At 40.8% G+C, this 25,033-nt stretch overlaps 1 protein-coding gene across 3 annotated transcripts in view; it reads right to left on the bottom strand.

Annotated features, from left to right (window-relative positions):
- The window catches only part of fndc3ba (fibronectin type III domain containing 3Ba), an 88,626-nt gene that overhangs the window by 22,423 nt on the left and 41,170 nt on the right, over positions 1-25,033 (bottom strand). For all 3 annotated transcript variants that reach the window (XM_080870703.1, XM_080870705.1, XM_080870704.1), the window contains exons 4-17: positions 21,434-21,510; positions 19,083-19,314; positions 18,751-18,910; positions 17,948-18,078; positions 6,251-6,309; positions 5,089-5,240; positions 4,925-4,984; positions 4,662-4,800; positions 4,183-4,236; positions 3,769-3,893; positions 2,884-3,058; positions 1,959-2,045; positions 867-1,002; positions 399-470 (exon numbers count right to left, since the gene is read on the bottom strand). In XM_080870703.1, the coding sequence (XP_080726829.1) occupies positions 399-470; positions 867-1,002; positions 1,959-2,045; positions 2,884-3,058; positions 3,769-3,893; positions 4,183-4,236; positions 4,662-4,800; positions 4,925-4,984; positions 5,089-5,240; positions 6,251-6,309; positions 17,948-18,078; positions 18,751-18,910; positions 19,083-19,314; positions 21,434-21,510 (1,659 nt within the window). The remainder of the gene's footprint in view (positions 1-398; positions 471-866; positions 1,003-1,958; positions 2,046-2,883; positions 3,059-3,768; positions 3,894-4,182; positions 4,237-4,661; positions 4,801-4,924; positions 4,985-5,088; positions 5,241-6,250; positions 6,310-17,947; positions 18,079-18,750; positions 18,911-19,082; positions 19,315-21,433; positions 21,511-25,033) is intronic.

Here is a 25,033-nt window from a genome sequence, read left to right as displayed (position 1 = left end):
GTTTTAAAAAGCCTGTCTTGATATCACAGGACAGTGTAAATACAAGCTAGATAAAATCATCCAGATGACTTTTTAGGTCGATTCTATTGACAAAAGAACAAAGGCTTTTGATATTCTCTTCTTCTGTACACTGACACTCAACAGCAATCTTTTACTATAGATTGAAAGGAACTAGACAAGATTAGGTTTCCTGTAGGGCAGGTGTGAGCAACGCTGTGTGCTTCAATATCTTAATTTGATGCTAAGAAAGACTCAATTATGGCTTCTATTTTTTTTAGGCTGGTAGTTGAGAAAAGTTAAACAGCACACGAAGAGAAAAAGGTCTGTCCTAAGATGCTGGAAAATCTTTCATGGTATGTTTGAATAGATATAGTGACAGACAGATATAACACAGGTACCTTCAGAACATCCCTCTGAGATCTCAAGCAGGTACGTAAGAGCTTCAGATCCCCCATTGTCCATTGGAGGATCTGTCAAAACAATTGATGAACTGATTTTAGTTTGGAATATTATTGCACATAAACAATATTCCAATTCGCAGGAGACAACATGTAGAAAATAATTGTTATTATTTTAGTTACTTTAGTTAGCTAAATTATTTTCTCTGGGACATTAATATCAATACCAAAAAAATCTATCTGTTGCAGTCTTATGTATTTTTGCAATTCTTCTGAAAGTGTGAAACACACTAACAGCAAACAGTGTCAGGATTCAGTTTGATCTGGATCAAGTCAACTTGCACACATGTAGTCTTGGCTTGGATAATGCTGAAAAGTCTGTACCAAATCAATTTTGTATGAAAGCATCTCAATGAGTATCTGTATGTATATGATATGATATATGCGCATGGATGTGTGCCTCTTTACCCCATGTGACAGTAAATCCATAGGGTGTTGCCTCTGTGACACAGGGTGCAGATGGAGGGCCCGGTTTGTCTGGATTGGTGGTGCAAACCAAAACTTCACTTGGACTGCTCTTTCCCTCCATGTTTGATGCTATGAGCTGCAGGAAGAGAGGTGGACAGAAGGGACAATTAGAGACACAGAGCACGTAACAAAGGTAAAAAGACAAAGAGTGTAGTGGGAGATCAGAAATCGAGAATAGGTTGATAGAAAGGCCTAAATTAGGCTCAGTGATTGAACAGGCGACTGCATGCTGCAAGGCCAAACTGTACTAGCCTGGGTTCAATTCCAACCCAAGGCCCTTTGCTGCACATCATCACTGCTCCCATTCTCCCTGCTTTCCTTTCTCTTTTTACTTAAATTTGTCTAATACTAGTCAGAAAAATCCAAAAAGTAGATAAAGGATGAAACGAAGGGGAAGAGAAAAAGAGGAAAGAAGAAAAGGCGAAAAGAATATAGACAGAGTGGAAAACTGAGAAAAGAGCCACAGCAAGCCAAGCAGAGACACACAAAAGAATTTCTGAAAACTTAAATCAATTGTCGTGATAAATAGGAGCCATTAGTCTCTGCCCCTTCACGTGTTGTTGTTTTGGCTTCTCTGCCTTCTTCTCTTTTCTATTATCTAATTCTGTCGCTACATCCAATAGATAATTTTGCTTTGTTACATTATGTCTACACCAGATGGATAGCACAGGGACAGCAGAAAGACTTGATTCTTTGTGTGTATTCATGTGTTTTGTGTTTTCGAAGATGCAAAGCTTTATCAAACAATGTGCATGAGGCAAGGTAGAAAAACCCAAAATAAACACAAACTCACCTGGTGAGGTACGCGCAAGAGGATTTTGATAGATTTGTACAATGTCCTCGAATTATGAACAGGCACAAAAACCACAGCTGAATGTTGTGTACTTGACAAATGGTTAGTGATTTGCAGTGTTAGACAACTCGTTAAACTATAGCCAAAATGACATATTTTGCATATTCTCTCTTAGTAAAAAAGCTTCTGATTTTCAACAAGTGGGACACAAGTGCAGAAACCAAAACACAAATGCTTACCCTGAATTTATACTGTGTACTCCTCTTCAGGCCTTGTACAGTACAGCTCAAGTTTTCTCCAGTGTACTTTGGATGAAAGTCTGTTCCCTGTGGGAGGTACAGTGTTTGATTCTCTCAGGGTACATTAGGATCGGCATAAATTATTGAGTTTATGGATGCAATAAATGCTGACTTTTAGCTCACATTTTATTGTATATAGATATATATATGGATAAAGTAGAAAGAGAGCAGAGAACCTGTGGGAACATATAGTGTGGTTTATATGTACAGTACTGTGCAAAGGTTTTAGGCAGGTGTGGAAAAATGTTGTAGAAAATGCTGTAAACAAAGAATGCTGTACATCGGGGGTCCCCAATCCCAGTCCACGAGGGCCGGTGTCCCTGCAGGTTTTAGATCTCACCCTGGGTCAACACACCTGAATCACATGATTAGTTCATTACCAGGCCTCTGGAGAACTTCAAGACATGTTGAGAAGGTAATTTATCCATTTAAATCAGCTGTGATGGATCAAGGACACATCTAAAACCTGCAGGGATACCGGCCCTCGTGGACTGGGATCGGGGGCCCCTGCTGTACATGCTCAGAGTTTATGTCTGTATTGCATATTTGGATTTACGGCTGTGCATCAGTGGCACTTACCCTAAATCTTTTTCATGAGATTATGAATATAAGCTTCGATATTCCTTTATACTGTCTTTTTCATTTGTTATTTTCATGTGTATATCCATAACTTTCAAACTGAGATCTTTTAGTCTTCGGTTGACTGACTGCTGTAGTACAACACACCCTGATGCTGATTTATAAAACTCGTAAACTGGGCACAAACTAACAAACAGACAAAAGATGTTCTAGAGTCTTTGAGGTCTATTTTTAATGTAAAGAAAAATAAAAGTTACAAATGTTTTTGTACATGGACGGTACTCACGCTGTTGTCCTCCTGGATCTCAAGTGTGTATTTGAGCTGCTCCACATTGGGACTGCCCTCAGGACGCCCCCACTCCAGGGTCACCCAGGACACCCCTGCCCTGACAAGCCGTGGTGCCAGAGGCAGAGCAGGCAGGGTGCCCATGGTGATATACACCACCTCTGAACTGAAGCCACTGCCGAAAAAGAAATTTCCATTTTAAGCTTTCCTTCAAAACGCTGAAGAAATGATTGCCATGGGTTTCAATTTCAGCTGAGATGGAGACATGAATATTTTTCAAAGTGAAAGGTGGAGAAAAATCAGCGAAAATGAAAAGGAAAAGGACACTGACAGAAGTGCATTGGTGATTAATCACAGAGGTGCGTGGCGTTGGGAGTGAAGACGTTATATGAGTTCCGAAGAGGATGTTAAACAGAGAAAAAAGGAGCGCATAGGGAGGATGGATGATTTGTAGTGGGGGGAAAAATATTCAAGTTAGAATAAAAGCAAGTAACCCAGCTTCAAATCTGCCAAACTGAAGGATGCATTAAAGCTGTTTTGAGTTCGTTCACAGAGCTAATATCTCCTCCCTCACTCTCAGTCCCCTCTATGACCTCTCTGCTCCCTTTCACCCTAATAACTGCAGGCGAGATGGTCCACGCTATAATGACAAGAGGAGGCAAGAGAAGAGTGGAAATAGAGGGAAATGGGAAAAGAGGAAGTCTATTCTTCTGTATGTAACTGATGTTACATGGAGAATAGCAGTTCGGTGCTTGCCTGCTGCCATAGTGGTATACAATGAAGGACAACAACAAAAAAACATGCAATATGCCTCCCATGACACTGTATTCATGCAGGTGTGCGTATATAAAACGTATATATACACATTCAATAACAGAACTTTACCTTCTGCCTATGTCGTTGTGTGCAGCCAACCTGAATGTGTAGTCACAGGCGGGGTAGAGTCGTGTGACCTTATGGTGCCTCTGGTTCCCAAAGTAACATTGTCTGAAAACGCTGTTCTTCTTTCCCTGCAGAGAAGACGTATACAGAAAAGACATAAAGACAAGAACGGACATTAGGATTGATAAGCTCACCTACAACAAAATGTTAAATGTGAAGAAAAAAATAGCACGACAAAGTAAAGAAGTATAAATAGAAGATGGGAAGAAAAGCCAGACATTCATTGCAAGAGCATAATTCACAGTTTTATTCCATCTTGTCTGAAGAGCCCAATGTTGACATGTGTTTAGGGACACTGGTGATAGGTGTAAGTGCTGCTTTGAGGTAAGGGTAGAGCATGACAGATGACAGACTTACCTCATCCCACTCGAGCAGGTAGTTTGTAATTTTGGATCCGTTGTCACCCGGGGGCTATGGGTGACAGTGAAATGGACCGAGGGAAGCAGAGAAGAGAGAAGAGAGAGATTGAGAGATTAGCTAAGGATAAAAGACTCTGACAATGAGACAGACAGAATACCGGCTGTGTTTTTATGATTGGCCTTATATCCTGTCTGGGTGACTGATGTTACTCTTTATGAATGACAGTGTGCAAGGATATAAAAAAATACTAAAATAACAGGTCAGAGAGGACACAGGGGTGCATTCTAACAGAGTTGTGCAACTACTTGTCGGTGCTGCACGGCTGATGCACTCAAACTATTAACGCATCGGAGTTGTAATATATTTAATTTAAAATATCATTAAATGTGTCACAATGACAAATCACTGTGATGTTTCTTGGGAGTGAAAATACTTCATGGAGGAGTATCTGGACAAGAAGATGTCAGTAGCTGTACCTTCCACTGTAGGGTGAGGCTGGTCTTGGCACGATTTGTGAGTTTTGGTGATGACGGGACATCAGGGACCGTGGATTCTGTGGTAAACGAGCCGGCCTCTGAACACGAGCCTCGAACCAAATTGTACATTGCCGACACCCTGATACAGAAAGACAAACGAAACAAACAGTTAAAGGATGTTTTTATCCAACATTTCAGGGATTCCTGGACCCCCATACGCTGCAACACACAAGTAGTTAATATTAAAAGGATTGAGGCCTTACCGTACGTGGTAGTCTGTAGCTGGCCTGAGATCTTTCAGATGATACTCCAATTCTTCACCACTGAAACACAGACAAGACATACAAAGTCACCAGTGTCCTTTGGATGACCTTAAGGATTAAATTTGGACGCTGTATTTTTTCCCCCCAACTTCTAAGTTTCCTACCTGTATATGAGGCGATATTTCCCATCTCTTCCCTTATCTGAGAGAGATACCTCATAGGAGCAAGACACAGGTATCCCGTTACTATGCCTGTTCACCAGCCCTGCTGGGGGGGCCCAGGACAGCCGTGCAGTCCGTGCCTGAATATTGGAAACCTTCAGGACACAAAGGAATACACATAGTTATAGCCGCATTGCTAGTGAAGTCAATAACAGGTAGTTAAAAGCCACTGTACAAATGACTGTTGGATTTGCATACAATGTTACCAATAGTAGTCATTTTTAAATATTTTAAACCACAACATCTTGTGGTTTAAATGCCTGTTTGAAAAAAAGCTGAATCCATCCATCCAGGTGAATTTATGCTGTTTATATAACTCTATGTGTACATTTGCAACAGACTACTGCATTCATCATAAACGCTTTAAGTTATAGGACATCGAACATGCATCATGCATCGGCACTGAAAAAATAGACAGTGTCACAAGGAAACCTCCGAATTGTATTACTTCTCATTCTCAACTATAATAAACTTGATCAGTTTATAAGTTATCTGAGGTTTTAAGCATAGATAAATCACTACTACTGGACATCAATCAAAAATCTATTTCATGTATTTCTCAGCATCTCCATCTGTAGTTATACTAAATATCCTCTTTGTATCATCACTCAGTTGTCACAGTCTCAAGCCGCGGCGTAAACTCAAAGATGTTAAATGGGCCGCTTGCACAGCATGCTGACCAAACTGTTTTAACTTGGAATGAGCAGTTCCTCTCTAGTAAACCATGTCTGCACGGAAGCAGCTCATTCATTCAATCACATTCCCCTCAGGGAAGGAAAAAAGCTATTACAGAGTGTGCAGCTTGGGTGAGCAGATGCTGCCCTCAGGTGGCCAGCATTAGCACAGCGTAAATTATAATTACTCTCCCTGCTGCTCAAGCCCCCCAAAAAACATTGAAAATGAGGAATGTGCTGCATATACAAGTCAGTATAGATATTATTCTAAACGTAAGCATTTCATTTTCATGTGACTCAAAGAGACCAAATAAACATACGGAAAAGTCATCACTGCTTAAGCCAGCTGTGACTGCATCGGACAGGGAAGTGATTGATGAGAGCGGTTTGAATGTGTGTGTGCGTGCAGTTGTGGGAAGAGGTATGCCAACCTGTGGTTTTTCGATTGCAGACAGCATGTCTTGAACACGCTTCCCCTCTGAATCATGATCTGAGGAGAAAGACAGACAAAAAAAGACAGTAATTATCAAGAATGACATAATAAATATTCCATCATAAAAGAGAGGCTCTGTGTATAAACTGGGGTGAGAATTCCCAAGGGCATTTTCCCCCACATGTCAGGCCATAATTACAATCTATGAAAACTGTTTCTACCTTTCTTAATGTGAGTTTGATTGCCAGTGAAAATTCTAACTTTCAAATCACATCCACATTGGCTGCATGGCTGAAAATGAGACAATGAGAACATTTTCAGCTCCCAGATGTTACCGGTACTGTCAAATGTAGAAATCGAGGGCTCATTATTACACAAGGTCGGCCAAGGTTTGCGTTTAAACGGGGGAATTAAGGTTGAAAATGTCACCAAAAAGCATTTGCATTCCCTAATCAACTGTAATGTTTTCTGTGGCATTTTCAGTCCAGCAAATAATTCAACCATCTGTGGAAAAATGAAACAAAAATAGCCCAAAATAAAATAAAAAACCCCCATCAATTCTTTAGAAATTCTGTTGCCAAATGGTGTGTGATGCAACACTTGTTTTCTTCAGTAAGTGCCTATTTCATCTCATCAAGTCGTTACACAGCTGTTGGGGAGGAGGAGAGGAAAAACCTAAATGCATTCCACAGAAAGGATTACTCATAAATTTCTGACCTATGAAACAATATGGGGATCACCAAAACAAACAAATAAATAAATAAATAAACATGACTCATATTCCACAATGGCTACTCTGCTTTGTACATAAAAACTGATGATGGTTTTCAGATTAAACAGTTCATAGAAATAATAATTCTAATCATTATGATGCACCATTTTCACATCAACTATATCTACATCTGTGAGTAATTGTTCCCAGGAAGGTCTGACATCAGTTTGGCTGTTGTTGCAGCCCAGTTTGTTGACTTTATTGCGTGACTTCTACTGAATACATGTGTATATGATGACTGTGTTTCGTGCATTCTTTAAAACGCAGTTAAGCAGATTTAGCTTGGAAGTGACATGTGATATTCATATGAAAAGTAATTCTGAAGCTTAGAATTAGACATTTCACATGTAGCTATTTTGACAATCAATTATTCATTCAATCGTTTATTAAGCAAAAATCACAAAAGCACATTTCCCATTTATTAGAACTGAGATTTTGCAGTTTTTCATCTATTACAAATCAAAGTTTCGATTTTGACCTAGAATATGAAGCTGTCTCTAACAGATAGCGGGAAACATTTTTCAATGACTTCTTTCATTTCTCAAATATAATCTGTTCAAAATAATTATAATGAGAATATTTGTAACCCACATGAAGATAAAGGCTACTTAGAAAGCATTTCAGGGTGTGAGTGGAGCTGTTGTTTTTACTGTCCCTTCTGAGTGTGTCACTGGTTCTGCACAGCCTCTTTGAAAGTGAGCAGCATAAACACATGCAAATAAAAACTGGTCCACCGACACATGTAAAGGTGATTTAGTAGACGCTTGAGGTTGTTATGAGGGTGAGCGCAAGTGAATGTGTGCGCACACGTGTGGGAACTTCCCACTCCCCCACCGCTGCCGCCCACCCCCACCCCGTGTGATCCCCGAAGTTGAGGTTTTTCCTGATTGAAGGGAATCTGTTTTCTCCATTTCAGTGTGACCACTCGAGATCACACAGGATGTCTCTATGAATCTTTGCGTGAAGGTAAGCAACAGCTAGACCTGCATGAAACCAAGATTGATTGATGCTCGTGCTACAGGAGCGAGGAAACTGTCAAACATGCAAGCATGCGTGCATGCACGTGAATGGAGACCTTACACACAAGCGCAGTATATTTGTGTAAAATGCAGTTTGGGTTTCAAAGATCGATGTATATTTGGCACAAATGATGGAGTGTGCATGTGTGTGTGTGCATGTATGTCGGTTCCTCTGACGGGTTATGGAGGAGAGCGCCTTAATGTGCCTGGGGTACACTTATGAGTCATGGCAACAGTGATGTCATGGAAGCACAACCTCTACTTGCCCTCCCTGTGTGTGAGAAAAAAAGGGCAAGAGCAAAAGAGAGACTGTGTGTGTGCGTCTCAGTATTAGGTCACAGGAGATTGCTGATGGGCAGTGGGGGGGAAGTTTAAGCTACTGTTTGTACATGTGTGTGTTGGGGCTGGCAGCACGGATAGAGTTCAACAGATGCACTGCTAGACACATTAGCTCATTAGTGCTCTTTTCTCTCCTTTTTTTATACATACACTTATCTTTCCATTCTTCCATTGGGACAAAACCGAACTTTTTCTCTTTTATGGAATTACAGCACAGCTCCAGACATGAAGAGCTCCATCAAACAGGCTGACCCAGCTTATCGGATCAGCCGTTGAGTGAAAAAAAGACAGGAGTATGGCCTGCTCAGTGATTTTGCCCCACATTTACAGTACTGGTCTCATGTAACCAAGAGCATAAAGTTAAGAGGTGGTCTCAACAAATTCAACTTCTGACATAAGAAGAGAACTTATTTAATATTTCAGAAGACGTGTAATAACGTTTGAAAAACACTACTTCTTTACCTCACCACTGAGTGTTATGACTGGCGGTCGTTGGCGAGTCCATCTGGTTAAGTGTTTAATACCGAGATGAACCAGGAGATGATGCTGACAGCTGAAATCTGAAACGGAACCTCTACTCGGTGTTACTCCACACCCTCCTGTGTCCTTACTGTTCCTCTCTCTTCTGTTTTTGGCGCTGCCCACGCACCATAACTTCCTATTCTCGTCTGACCTCACATCCCGTCTGTGTCTGACCGACTGTGTTTGATTACCGAGAACAGTCAGACGGAGCACAACGGACAGCAGGAAGAAGAGGAATAAGGGAAAATGATGGGGGGAGGGGACCAGGCGACGGGCAGATTTTATAGGAAGAAAGAGAGACACTAAAAGACAGAGTGCAAAGAGAGGGGAAAGGATGGGAAAGATGAGTCTGGGTAAGAGATTAGGTATAAAAACACAAGGAAATTGAGAGACAAAGAGCAAGCCAGGGATCAACGGAGAGGAGGACAAAGGGGGGATGAAAGTGGAAAGAGGGAAAAAGGATTAGGATGATGTCAGGAAAGGATTACAGAAACTTTACTGACATCATCAGTAGGTGCAGAGCAGATGCACACCATTGATCTCAACAGCCGGATAAATAAAGTAATGACTCACTTACAAATCCAGGTTGGCTTTTCCTAAAAGTTACAAAAATACAGCAGAAGTATATAGTGTATGTACATATTTTTATTTTGTTATAACAGCGCTCTGTAGTGGTATGAGACATTCTACAGAAGCAATGATAATGTAGGTATGTTATTAAAATAACTAACTGTGATCATCGCTTGGATTTCTTTTGTTTGTTTGTTTGTTTGTTTGTTTTTGGTCCAATCTGAATATTTTTCCCCTTTATTAATAAGAATAGTAAAAAACAAAGAAACAGTTGAATCATTAATAGCATCATTTTTGCCTGTGAAGCAGACAAAAGGCATTGACAGTTTCTTCCAGATGCTAGCAATATGCCTCCTAGGGAGATTAATAACCACTCGCATACCTTCTTCTCATGGTGCAACATGCCTTTCTGGCACAACAGCAACTGCAAACTACTAGGACCGATGGAGACCTGGAGTAAATTGATGTAATAAACAGGGAACTATTTTAGCTTAAAACTTCCGTTAAGTCATAAACGTAGGAGAGAAGACAGTCATGCTAAGAAAGTGACCACCAGAATTCCCACCTGGTGGTAATGGCCTTGGTTAGTCTCATCATTTTATTCTGACTAACAAAACCTCAGATTAGTCTAAGCACTTCCCACTATATAATTTGAAGCTTCATGACTGGATGTTTCTTTCTTAAATATATTGAAGTCGACTTAAAAGCAAAGAGTAAGCTTGACTCTCTTCATTCCTGTCTTTGCGCTGTAAATTGTACCGCTTTCTCCCTCCCTGTTTACAGCATTTTCCTAAATGTTTAAATGTTACACATCCAGAGACTTCAAAATTAGTTATGTCACTTGCAAAGAGCGTTTCAGTAAAATCTGAGTCACTTTGACATTCAGGAGACTGCATTCCTCCTGCATGATGGCCTATGGCTCGTAGACACAGTCTGTCTGCACTGGGACAGAAAAAGACCTTTAAGGCCTGGAGAAAAAAAATGTGAAAAATGTGCAACGGCCGCTCACTCAGCCCCCGCTCCACACACGTACTGGGCCACAGGGTGCGTGTGGTGTGTCGCTCAAAAGGAACAAAGTGAGCTATGATACCCATCTTTAGAAGCCTCTAATCAGAGAGAACAAAGCAAAGTGATGGACGCTCAATCTGTAGCAGGGAGAGGTGTGGAGATCAGAGAAAGACCAGAAGGGAAGGAGTGGGTTCAGAAGTGAGAGCGGAGAGGAAAGAGGCAAATAGAGGTAGAGAGGGGCATAGACCTCAGATTCCACACTATTATCATCTACTGCATAGCAAGCATTCCATCTGTTCAACAGCTGGGCTACACACACTAGCGCACAAACACACACACACACAAAGTGAAGAAGTTGTTGGGACATGCCTGAATTTATGGTTGTCATGGTGAAGGTTTGGTTCTCATGGCCAGAGCCGTTATGGTTTATAAAAGGGATTAGAAAAGGACAGACGGACAGAGGGACTGGTCCAGAGTAACGTCGAAAAGTTGGAGAGTAAAAAAGAAAAAGGCAGCAAATAAGGTGAGTGGAAAGTAAAGAAGCAAGAAGTATATTCAAGAATCAAATATCAAAACACAGATGAAGTGACACTTGCAAATAAGAATCTTGATTATGACTCACTTTCTCTTGTAACCTGCTTAATGGACTTCACAAAAATAAGAATAGGGTAAGGGGTCATCCTGGGGAAGAATTTGGTTACTACTGCTGGATGTCTGCATACGCAACCTAATCTCTTGGTCATTAATAACCGTTTAGAAAGAGTGCATGTAAATGATAAAGACTATGCAAAATGAAGGGTAAGCTACCAGACCATAAAAATAATATATAAAAGCTCATGTGTTGCAAATATTGGAATACAAAGGCCTTCTTATACTCTTATACTCAAAATCACATTTTTTGACTCCCTTTCCTAACCTGTTATCTTTTAATATGCATGCATGCATGCCAATGTAGACACAGAGACCTTTTCCACTGCAACCCTCTCACTAAGGAAGAAAATGAACACTTCAACTGCCAGCTGACACAAAAAAGTCTATCCACGTTTTCATACCATTTGCACATGCATGCACATGTGTTTATAAAAGAATGTACGTGCTGTGAGTGACAAAGCAACCTGGCTAAGCAGTGAGGGATTATGGGGGATGCGTTTCTCAGAACCCTGACCCCATTTGACCCTGCTCAGCCAAAAAAAAAAAAAGTTTGAGGGAGTGAGTGCAGACTGGCAGACAGCGGGAGGGAATTATACAATCCACAGATAGCAGGGCTGGTTAAAAACAGGAACAGCGACAAAAAGGCAAACAACAAAGTGGTAGATAGTTGGAGACTAATCAATGCAATGTCTCCTTTACTGCAAAGGCAAATTAAAAATAAATACCTCAATTTAAATTTAAATGCCTTAGGCTGTTGTTAAGCTGTTTTTAGTAATGACAGAAATTGTCTTTACCCACTGTGCATACTGTGCATGCATTTGATGGCACCAATAAGTACATTAATAAGCAAGGTGATAGCTGTCCATGCTCCAATATCAGTCATTTGTATAGTTTTACTTAAATCTGATGGTTTTTTGTGACTCATTTCCCAAAAGCAATTTGTGTAAACAAACTGGCAACATCCATTAAAAAAACAACAACAACAACAACTCACTAAATCCCAGTTTATTTGTGAGTTACTGGAGGTTTCATGTGTGTGAATTTCAAAAATGAAATTTTAGGTTTTGATGAAACGTTAAAATTATCCCAAGATTCCCAAATGACCTTTTTCATGTGTTTCATGTTGGTTTGTTAAATCATGCCTCTTCTCACATATTTTTTAAAGAAGCCCTTTTAGATTTATTATTTCGTAAGACATGGTCGAAGAAATTCAAAACCTACCAAGCAAAACTACAGGTAGCCACACTGGCCTGCAGTTCCTCAACTGGCCACTTGAGGTCAAACACAAATCAATCCCCTAAGACCAGGGGTCAATCAAAGTTTACACAATTACAGACATGTCTGCTCTAACAGAGAGATGGAAGCCAACACAGGTGACTGTAATTGCCACGTGTCTTCTAACTGTGCTCATTTCAGAGCTCTTGAAAGTGTTTGTAGCGTTGGGACTTTTTGAAACAATTTTAAATGCATTTGTCTTATGAGTGGCTGATTGTACAAACACCTACAGTCTGGTCTTCAGTTTTGGTGGGTGAGATGCAGAGTTTGTATATTATTTAGCACTTAACAGCAGGTTTCTGTGTTTAACTAGTGCTGCCAGACAGTGTGTTTGCTTGCTAACCAACCTTGCTTTCATCTTATATGGATCGCTGCTTTATACTCTGCATTTTTAGCTTTAATTATTACGTTTAAGTTTCCTGGGTAAGTGGTATAAAGGCCACCTGAGTGACATAAAATGGAAAAAAATATCTAAAGGGAAGCAGCGTCAGGTCTTTCCCTTTCCTAAAACTGACGACCAAGGACACTAAATTACTTAGCAAGTTTAAATCAACTATAATTTTGTTTTTCTAAGCAAGACTTGCACAAGTCTGGTCAGTGTAGAATGACTAGGTGCTATAGTTTATCACTTGTATCACAAGATTCATTCAACTGAATGGTGAAATATCTGGTGTACCCATTGTGACTAACAAGAATACCCTCCCCTTCTAATCCCATTAGTCCTGTTACACGATATTAGCGGGAAAGACATTCCTCTGCTGATAAAGCCATCCCACACTCGCTTTCTGTTTTCTGTACATGTCTCCTTTTGACTCTTATTTCCAACTCTCATTTTTTTTCTTGTGCATTTTCTGTTTTTATTATCTCAACTTTCACCTTCTAGTCTCTTTCTTCCACCTCTCTGGCCTCCAGGTTGCCCTACAAACATGGCCATATTTGGGTTTGTGGGAAGGGGTAGGAGTTTTTCTGTGTGTCTGTGGGAGGGTGGGGGCCTGAGATTATTGCCATGGCAACTCACAAAAACAATCCAGTAAGGAAAGGCTGGGTGTGTATTCACACATTTTCAGGCCCGCTTCTGCAATCACAGCAGGAGAAGCTGGAAGGAGCTGGATGGTTAACATACATAATTGATGAGTCACGACTGGACTCGGTCAAAGGACACACGAGCTTATAAAACCTTACAAAAAACTGCAGTACATGCCTCATTTTACCAGTACTAGTGCTATGAATTTCTCACTAATTGGCATTTTAACTTAATTAGATAGGATGGCTACTTAGTGCAGTGGTTTATATTTGTCTAACAAGAGAAAGAGTCCTGGGACTTGCATCAGGGGTAAAATTCTGCTTTATGTAAACTTAATGATTATTTTGCAAAGGACATTGCTAATACTTTGCCTTATTAACTCTCTCTACTAGTGTTTCTTGTAATAAATGTTTTAGCATTTAAATTATGCTATAATTCTAACTTCTCGTACAGTTTACTTAAAAAATAGCCATGCTTTGACTTCGCAGAGACAGTAATATCTGAAGGTCAAGTGAAAATGCTTACTTGAGTGAATTTTCCATGCAAAGTGAAGTGGCCATGATAAAGCTCAGTCGCTACTGTTGATACTTTTATAACCTGAAAAATGCATGGCGAAAGTCTGAAAAAGGAGGCCACTGTAGAACATGTAAGGAGAATATTTTTCAAGTAAATAATTTAGAAATGTTCTTCAGTTATGAAGCAAAGAAATGGTTAAACGCTGAATTACACTCATGCTTTTTTTGCTTTTAAAACGTCTTTCTTGGAACACTGTCATGATTGGTAGCCTATAAAAATCTCTTCACATAATAGAGAAGGTGGGTTTCCATACCTCTCATACCTTAAGATAACAGACATACCTTAAGATAACAGACCACTTCCATATCTATGACTGTGAACCCTTCTTATTTTCCACACCTCATTCACAGAGACGACATAGTGGACAAAGCAGCCACTGCACACATCTGGTTTCTCCTGCTTTCACAGTGCTTAGCAGTGACGTAGAAGAAAAAGATGGAGGAGCTGAGGGAACTGGTCCATCTGTTTCTGCTGAAATCCCAGGTTTTTTTGAGTGAGAGACAGGATCTGTGGTGGTGATGATGCAGAAGCAAGATGGAGGAACAGAAGGGACGGAGCCCACATCTGTTTCTGCTCAGCAAGCAGCTCAGTTCTGAGGAACAGGGCCTGTAGAGCTGGCTTTACTAGAGAATGGACGCTCTGCTGGCCAAGTAAGCCTGCTGCCTTGCTGGCACTGGGGCAACAGCCACACACACACACACACACACACACACACACACACACACACACACACATATAAAGCAAGGGCATCAAGGGCAAAGCGTAGGCGGCTATGTGTGGTGTGTGTGTGTGTGTGGTATTCTGGATTGGACTTGACTTGGATGCATCGGGCCAAGGAGCAACTTTGTTGGAATGTTTGTACTCTGCTCTTTAACTTTGCGCCTCTCTGTCTTTCCATCTCTGCCTTCTCTGCGATAAAGAAAACTTTGCATCCATCTCTGTCCTCTCGCATCTGTCCTTCAAATCCAGCATTCCACCCCCTTTCTCACCGTTTGCCCCCCTATCCTCTGGAGCCTCATGGTCTGATTGTTTTACAGGAAGCTCAGTCACGGGGTGTTTGAGCATATGTGTGGTTGTGTGTTGGTGTGCAAGTGTGTTGTGTGATATATCCAGCTGACTCAGCCTGATCTCCAGCCCTGTACTGAGACCCTGGTAGACCAAACAACAAATGACACGCTGACATGCTCCTATCTGTCAAGAGTGTTATGGTTGTTTGAGTTGTACAGTATGTGGCACATGAAACTATGAATCCCATAAGCTGAGATGTTGATCTCACTTCCCTTTTCATCCTGTGGCTGATTTTAGCTAATTCCCTCTAGTGTGTGCGCGCACACGTGTGTGTGTACTGTAAGCTGTGCAATCTCCCTTTTGTTGCAGTGCAATAAGATGTTTGGTTTTGGTTTGCATTTGCAGATGTCAACTTGCATGTGTACAGATGTGTTAGCTCTTTACTTTAGTGTGTACGTTTTTTTACTTTTTTCACTTTTCTTAATTATTATAATGACTATTATTGTGAAAAAATGTAAAAAGGAAGTAGTTTCCATACTGATTAAGTCCAGTGTACACATTTGATTGTGTTATGTGGACATTTTCCTGGATGGAGTTGGTGGTGCTGTTACATTTTTTTAAAGATCATTTTTCAGAGCTGTGAGCAACAAAAACAAAATTCTAGTCACCAACATTGCATGGATGTGGAAAACTAACTCAATATTCAATGCAATATTCTGACAGTAAATTTATATTCCTAACATGGTTCTTTGAAACACAGCACCTGCCTAAGCAATGCTGCAGATCTGTGTTTATTAAATGAACTAACCAATGGTAGTGGTCATCTCAGCAGACAACGTCTTCCCCCCAAAAATTGGCTCAGAAACACAAACAAGGATTCAAGTTGTTGACCCAGCCTCTAAACTCCCCAATTCCCAATTGGATCGAGCATGAGTAGGATGCAACTGATCTATCTAAAACAGGAGTGTCAAACATAAGGGCCTGGAGCCAAAATCATCCCCAGCAAAGACATCCAGTGTGGCCTGGTGGACGACTTTGGAAAAGCATAAATTTTTGGACTCTATTTTTAGAATTTGTACAGCTTTTTGCACTGATAAAGACCTATCCAAAGCCATTCATACTACATACCAAAGGAGCTAAGTAATAGATAAAAAATTAAATGAGAGCAACGTTCCTGTTTTTCATTGTCTACAATAGAAATTTGGCTTTAAAAAAAAAAAATAAAGTCATCAATAAACAAAAACTTTTTTATAAATATGTGAAACTCTGGGCAGTGAGCTACCGGAACTTTCTCTGCAATTTCACACATGCAAATTGTAAAACTACACATTTAATTACAATACATGTGTAAAAAAAAAAACACACTTGCAATAACAAATTTTAATTTACTTGTGTAGAAAAACTGAGATGTGCTGCTGAAATTGCACTTTCTCATTTTATGTTAAGATATCTCAAGGATTAAATGAGTATATAAATATCTTTACACTGACAGAAAGTGGAGTTTTGCTCATCTAGCCCACTTAAAATCACAATGGATTACATGTGGCACAAAATGTAAAAATAAATCTGACATCCCAGATCTGTTCTGAAGGCACCCCCTCCCTTTCCTTAAGTGATCCAGTGTTCACTCCCTGACAAGCCAGAGCTGTTTTGCCATGACAAAAGAAGCCCACATAATATTGGACAAGTGGTTTTAATGTTGTGCCTGATCAGCATCTCCACACCAAACCTAGCTGGAAGATCCCTGTGATCCTGCACCATGCTGTGAGTGACTAAGCCAAAGTTTTATGGGGAGGGTAAATTTAAAAGAGCCTGACAAGTACAGTCAATCAATTTACGTCTCACTTTGTTTCTGTCATCACCTTCAAAAACATCACTTTGTGTGTGTGTGTGTGTGTGTGTGTGTGTGTGTGTGTGTGTGTGTGTGTGTGTGTGTGTGTATAATGAAATATTCTGTCATTTTTAACAGCTCAGACATTCATCTTATGCGTCAAAAGACCTGCCATTAAAGAAGAACCGCACGTGTGTGTGTGCCTTAATGTCTTTGCACATGTGCTGATGTTCATGTGTGTCTGAGCGATAAGGCTAAGCTGCGGTATCTAAATCTCAGCGCTCAAAGGTTTCCTTCATCTCAAGCAGGGCTCTACAGGTATGTGACTCCACCCTCCCCCATCTCTCTCACCCCTCTCTCAACCATCCCCCCCACGGCTAAGCCTTCACCAACAAGGCCGGTATTGTAGCAAGGGTAAAATGATAGTGCTCAGGGACAGATTCAGCTATGTGCTTACCCAGACAACCCTTACCCCCTTTCTCCACCTCCCTGCCCACACCCCCCTATCCCTTCAACTCAGTGAGGCTGCATTCATCCATTCATTTCTTTCTGTGTGACAAAAAAGGACAGTGATAGAAAGAGAGGAGCAAAGGTTGTTTTATTTGATTTAATTGAATGCAGAGGGGCACTGAGGTTAAAGAGGACAAAGTAAGTCACACAGAGCAAGACAGAAATGTCACAGAGAACACAAATTATTCACATATAAAAGATGATCTTGTTGCATGGTGACATGTCTATTATTTGGAAAATAAAGAGACTGTAGTGACATTTTCTGTTGAGCAGATATTTAAACTTTAAAACGCTCACATTGAGACTGTCTCCTTTCTTTTGATTTGGTGTCTCGGATCTTGCGATAAGCGGATACACTGAAATATGATATTTTGATTTAACTCTTTTATACTTGTCTGTATGTCTGTGATGCAGGTTTGTGTCAGGACTCATTCATGTCAACATCCGTGTTTAATGTTACTTATTGAGTGTCATTTTTTTTCTATTTGAAACTATTTGAACTATATCGACGTATACATTTAAGACAGAAAAATATTCATTGACAGTGGGTACTAGTCTCTCTCATGCCCTTGTGTTTGTGCAAGTCCTACCTTGTGTGTGTGTGTCTGGTTCACTGTTTCGCGGACTGCTGCGGAGCCGTCTCTCTGGCTTCTTCCCTCCTGGACTGCCAACTCCACCACCAGACCCCGCTGACCCGAGCGTTGGGCCGTGTGATTTGTTGCTGCATCCCGAAGAAAATCACAACAGAATTCATTGTATTTACATAAAAGACATAAAACAAGAAGTATATAAATCATACACCCTTTGCTCAGTTGCAACCAAAAGCTGCAGTGACCAAATGAGCTGTTCACCTTTCTCTTCAATAAAAATACTAACTAAATAAGGTGTGGAAAATAGATCAAAAGAAAGAAAAAAATTCCTAGCAAAAGATTCCTTCACATGAGCTGTTTTCACACATGGGCAAAATCGACAGAACAACATTTAGCAAGGTTGTGTTTGTGTTTATGGATTTTCACACTAATATTGGGTGTACTTTTTGCAGCTGAGGTTAACACATGATGCCTATGTAATCCCTGTGAATGCTTCAAATAACTGTGTGCTCTAACTTTGTGTTAGGAAAGGTGTGGGTAGAGTTCACTTATTTGGACATTTGCAGCTGCAGCATGTAATTACTAGCACTCAGGCATACATGTGAAAACAGGTCCATTCTTATTCCAAATGAACAGCTAATACATTAAAATTTTACACAGCTTAGTTAACTGATTTTTATATTACCTCCATATAATGACATAAAAAATGAAATGAATATATAAATCATCAACATCGTGCCTTCAGAAGTCTAACCATTAATGAGTTGGCTAATCTTAAAGTGCATCTCATAAATGATGATCACCTGTATCCATTGTGTGCTGGCCCAAGGCTGCCCTTATAGGGAGTAGAGGGAGGAGAATTGACTCGATTCTGTCTCGGTTCCTTTAACTTTTTAGGTTGTGGCTTACTGTATGTATCCTCCCTCCCTATGAAGTTTGACATCCCATAAACTGGGATGATTTCTGCAAGGAAGAAGAGCATAGAAAATATTTCATGTTAAATTTCGTACCGTGCAGGTTGTGTGACGCATATTCGTAACTGAATTTTAACTCAATGTCAAAATCTGATTTGGTTTTGTTTTTTTGCTTTCTTTTTTGTTTTTGCAGATGGCCTGTGTTCAGTCAGCACGAGTACCTGGATCGCCGTACATGGGGGGAAGGTGGTGTTGGTAGTACTGATGGGGAGGCAGCTCCCCGGGGCTGACGGGAGGATAGAAAGAGTGAGAGTTGGGGATGAAGTGAGGGTGAGGCAGGTATGGCGGCAGGTGATGTGTGGGGGAGAGAGCTGGAGAGTAGGAGGGAGGGTAGCACTCCGGAGACTGGGGGGTCACAACCACTCGGCGGACCCCTGTGGTATCTTCCAGCACCTGTGGGAGAGAGGAGAAAAGCTAAGTATGGGTTCACAGAACATGAAAATAACATTTTTAAAAAGACTAAAAGACTAAGAAATGTGCATCTGTGCGCCTGAATTTTAGTACCTACAAATCACGCAAGACTTGAAAAGTGCACACTGCCTTTGACTGCTTTATATACTGTTGAGTAAAGGTTCCTCAGATAGTGCTGGCTTTAATTTAAGTCAAGTGATTCAGAGAACTGAGTGAATTGCCCATCATGCCAAGAGTACTTCACTGCCCATTATTTTACAAGAGCAGGTGCTCTGTCTGTTAAATGGTGGATATTTAATAAAAGAATTAACTGCATGATTTATCTGACAGCTGAGCGTGTACCAACAGGATGTGCGGTCCCTTAAAGCAATGAAAAACAAATGTGTCCTTAGATGGCCTGCACATTTTTCTGGCAACAAGCTTCAGAGAACTGCCTGAAATTAGCATAGATCCCATACTTGTATTCATTTTCACTCGGACACAGATACAGACACACACATTCCAACTATTCAGATACTTTCACAGGCCTGCATTCCGAGAAGAGCGCAAACACACACTCCCTGCAGAGAGGGGGAAGTCATCTGCTGGTGCCTAACAACAACAACACCGCACACTGTCTCTCACACACACACATACACTAAATAACACCACCGTGAAATCCCCACACAAACTGAGAAGCAACAGACACCACACAAAGAAAGATGGTGGGGAATGAAAGAGGGTCAGGAGGGGAGGAAGAGAGTTACAAAACTAATCTGATGTGAGAAAAACCTTGAGAGGGAGCAAATAGATGCAGAGGAGGAGGCCCGCTCTCTGCCCTTTCATCCCCTCTGCTGCACATGAAAAAACGATGTGTTTACAGTAAAACAAGGGCAAAGTCTCTGCAGGAGTATGTGCAGACCAGGCCTACAAGCGCACACATTTATTGGCAAGGACACGCACATTCCAAATATGAAGCACCCACAAACACACATGGCATCACATTGCAGGCATTAGTGAAAACTCCCAGAGGACACACATACACATGAGCACTTTAGACACATAAGACACAACTACTTCAACACACTACTGTCCACCACAGCAGTGCTCTTTCTCCTTTCACCCCTTCGTGCAACCCTAATCCCCCCCTTCCAAAAAAAATTTTGCCCAATGAATGCCTGTCTCCCGTATCATGCTTGTTTATCTAACAGTGACAGTGTTTCCCGCTCAGGCTTGGCTCAGTCCCCACTCACACACACACAAACCCACGGTGAGCCAATGACCCGACCTCCGTTGGGTAAGAGCACAATCTCGCCAACAGACAAACCACAGGATTTTTTTGAAATCTTGTGAGGATAGTTTATTGACTTCTTTTTCTCATTGTCCTGGTGTTGTTATCTAATAGAGAAAGCGCATACACATTTCCTGTAGAGGACTCAAATATTAATTGAACCTAATACTCCAAATTCTTGGTGCTCTGTTGGGTCAAGAAGACCAGCGTGGTTGCTTCTCTATGACAGACAGAATAAGTGACTTTTGTGGGAGTCAAGCACAGGCTAAAAAAAAAAAACCTATCATCTGCATCCTTTAATAATGACTACTAGACCCACTTCTGATAGCTGTTCAATAAAACATTATACAAGTACAAATTGCTTAGTCTATCAACCAGCCAGTGCATAGAAATATGCTATGCTGCTATATTCTCCAGTTTTGGACACTAACGCAACTACTTTTTACTGTTAACGCATGAGTTTGATTTATGGATTTATTTCCATTTACAGCATCATAACAATTTTCCAGTGACAAGAACCAACATGCTGAAACAGTCTTCAGACAGACTAATTGAGTGAACTGAAAAAATAAATGAACACTGGGTAAATTTACCTTGAAATATATTAAATTAAGAAATATCTGCATTTTTATTACTTAAAAGAAGCCTCTTTTTGGTGGAGAAATGAGAAGCACTAGCTAATTTAGTGTAGTCGTGCATGCACAAATCTCCCCCTGAGTCCATTTTTTTTTTCTTTACTCAAACGCTCCCACACAACCCAAACACGATAAACATAAAAAATAAGTCAAAGAGTATTAAACTGAGGAAAAATACACACAAAAATAAACTAACCTGTGAGATGTAGCCTGGGGGGACGTGGATGGGAGGGATCGACCCATTTGGGGACATCATGGGAACCTCAGCAGGACCTGTGAGGAAGGAGAAGAATTATTTACTCAACCAGGCAACTAATGCTTAGATAAATTCTCATTTACATTCATCAGTTGGCAGTTCACATGCGGGGACATAAAGTAGACAGATACGCTGAAGGTTGGGCTGTGTTATTTTATATAGTTACTTAGTCCCACAGTATGAAGATACTAGGAAATAAAGGTAATTAACCACTTAAAAATAAGAGTCTCTTCCCTTCAAATCTGCTTGTATAATCTCAAACAGCTCACACATAAATATAAGCAAGCCTTTTCGTTGTTACTGGCTATTCAGCAGTACTATTATGATAATTATAGGTATAAAAAATAAGGGTACATGGCTGCTTACTGAGAAATGAGGTTTCTACACTGAAGGAGAAGTATGCAAATCTAAATAGAATTAGCAGACTGAAAATGATGTTGACTTTTCCACTGTCTAAATACCCCCCTCCAAAAAAAATCTCCCGTCTCCCTCTTCCTCTGTCTTTCTGTGATGGAGGTCTGCGCCTGTTAAAGTCATTGGGACCCCGTCGGGACAGCTGGAAGCAGACCTAGCCTCAGAATAAATCACACTGCACAGAGGCCTTCACTACCTCCAAGCACACATGCTACTATGAAGACACATTAACATTTTTTTCCCAAGTTGACAACACTTACATACTTGTTGACTATTCTAAAATCTAGTCTCCGTTAAAGGGCTATTTTTCATCTTTTCAGCTGCTTTACCCTCTAACTCCATACTTCACAGACTGTTTTCAGGGATTTCTCCTCTTTCCCCAGCTTCTGTTATTACTCACATCCTTTCTTCCCTCCAATATTACTCATCTGATCCTTGCCTTCCTTACTAAGTTTATCCTTTCCATACTTCATCAATGATCTTTATCATCTTTTCTCCGTCCTTCACATCAGCCCTCCATTACTCACCCACTTTACTGACCTCTCATCAGCCAAGCAAACAGGTAACAGTACAGTAAACACACACCCACCTACACACAGAAAAACAACCTGAGCAAAGTCTGCAATGTGGATTAATGTGTATGTGTGTCTGTTTGTGTGTGCGGTGAGTAGGTCACAGGTATGAAGAGACAGGCCTCTTTCAGTCTAGTCTGCTCCCCTACCATGGAGACTAGAACTGCATATGAAAGTCTCCATTGAATAGAAGGTCATAGCATGGGGAAACACACACAGAGCTGCTCTACACCTCTTTCCACCACTGCTCATAGCACACTTTCCCCTCTTACTCACACACTGCCCCAATAACACACACACACACACACACACACACACACACACACACTATCTCAGGCATCGTCACTCAGACACGCACACACACTTGGCAAACAGACGTGTGTTTGGACAGTCTCTGCTGCCTCTGTGCTCTTCACTCAGCAAACAGCAACATTCTTCCAGTCACACACACACTGAACATTCCCATCCCTGGCCCCCAGGACTGGACCCAACAAGCCTAACTACCTCCCAAACCATTGCCAAAATACAAGACACTCTTTGTCCTGCTATTCAACACACACACACACACACACACACACACACACACACACACACACACACACACACACACACACACACACACACACACACACAGAGCTGTCAAGTCATACAATATTAGACTGACTTTCATTCACAAAAGCCCGAGATAATCACACGTTTGTATGTGTCCATCAAAAAGCTTTCAATCGTGTTTGTTTGTGCGCAAATGTACAAATAAGTCACTGTGGTCCTTGATTCACACTGTGGTAACGTCACTCTCTGGTCTCACCCCCAGCTCTCACCCCCAGCTCTACCCTTTAAGCACCACGAATAGAGTCACAACTTCCTCTACCTAATCCTACTGGAATCCTAGACAACACAGCTAACCAACCCCGCTCCCCTTTGCTTTTCCGCTTCTCATCTTCCATCTGTTGCTTCTTCCGCCTCTGAGTTAAAAAGAGGTCAGGGCAGAGATGAGATATCAAGTCATATCCTAGATAGCATGCATATGACTCTGCCTGCACCACAGCAAGGAATCAGCACGTGTAATGAACCACAACAAGAGACAATCAGAGCTGCAAAGACTAGTTTAATTCCTCTGAGGAAATATTGCTCTGTTGGGCAAAGCTTAACATTTTTGATGTATACAAGGCAATCAGGAATGTGATATGTAACATTTCTGGCTCATTGACATAAATGTTACTATGCCCAACCTAGTCAGACTGCAGTTGCCACTTTGTGACAATGGTCGTCATTCTGACATGAAGCCAACAAGTTCAGAAGCCATCACATAATGGAAAGCAGTGTCTGAGGGTAGGTTTATATCTTACTTATGTTTGCTGATAAAGAACACTGCACACAAGTTGCTTCCACAGCAGGAACTAAGCAGTCCTGACTGGAAGGGTTAATGAAATAAATCTGAGGTCTGTGGTCTAATGTGGGGGTTCATCTGGTGGTCAATGACATATTCTAGTTTGACAGACTCTGCTTCAAGAAATCAAAGAGGACCACAGGAATTAATACAAAGTATGTTTTGTATTGCACAGAACAGAGATAGAAATAGCACAACCATGACACACTCGGGGCAATACAGAGGAATGGTTAGAAAAAAACCCCAAAACACAATGTCATCATGAGCAACAAGTGTAGTGAAGTGAAACACAAAATAATTACATTTAATGACACAGAAAAAAGCAATGAAAATAAAAAATTCATAGCGAAAAAAACTCAAGCTTACTGAAAAAGCAGAACATATTTAGATCACTAAATTAATTCTGTCTAAAACACATTTAGAGACTTTATTTTTAAAGTGCCACCTTCAAAAGTCTAGTATTTGTCACTGAAGAATTACACATGAAAATATATACACATGCCCATAATAAGCATCCTGTCTCATCCACACACACACAACAAACAGTCTCATTCACAAAGACACATGTAGACAAACAAACACACACACACACACACACACACACACACACACACACACACACACACACACACACACACACACACACACACTTGTGTTTTTGTGCAGCTCCTCATACATACATTCATATACATACACAGACTGAGGCTACGTCCACACGTACCCGGGTATTTTTGAAAACGCAGATTTTTCTATGCGTTTGCACCTTTCGTCCACACGTAAACGGCGTTTTTGGTCACTGAAAACGGAGATTTTTAAAAACTCCGGCCAGGGTGGATATTTTCTAAAACTCCGTTTTTGCATTTATGTGTGGACAAGAAAAACGGAGAAAACGCAGCTACAAAGATGTGCGCATTTTTTGACGTCACAGTGTGCGCCACGTTATTGTTTCGGTGAAATGAATTTCTACAATACTGTTACTGTTAATTGTACTCTCTGCAGTGTTTAAATGCTTACATATACACACACAGTTACTGTCCCTCCACACAGACGACTTGGTTCTGCTTCTATGCCCCAGCTTTGTTTACTTTTTCCCACCGAGGCTTCTAGACTTCTGATTGGCCAACATTTCTACACGGTTAGGAATATCCGGTTGTTCAGTGATGA

This window comes from Rhamphochromis sp. 'chilingali', assembly GCF_963969265.1.
Source record: "Rhamphochromis sp. 'chilingali' genome assembly, chromosome: 21".
In the NCBI taxonomy this organism is placed as follows: Eukaryota; Metazoa; Chordata; class Actinopteri; order Cichliformes; family Cichlidae; genus Rhamphochromis; species Rhamphochromis sp. 'chilingali'.
This window is presented reverse-complemented; position numbering and strand designations above follow the sequence as displayed.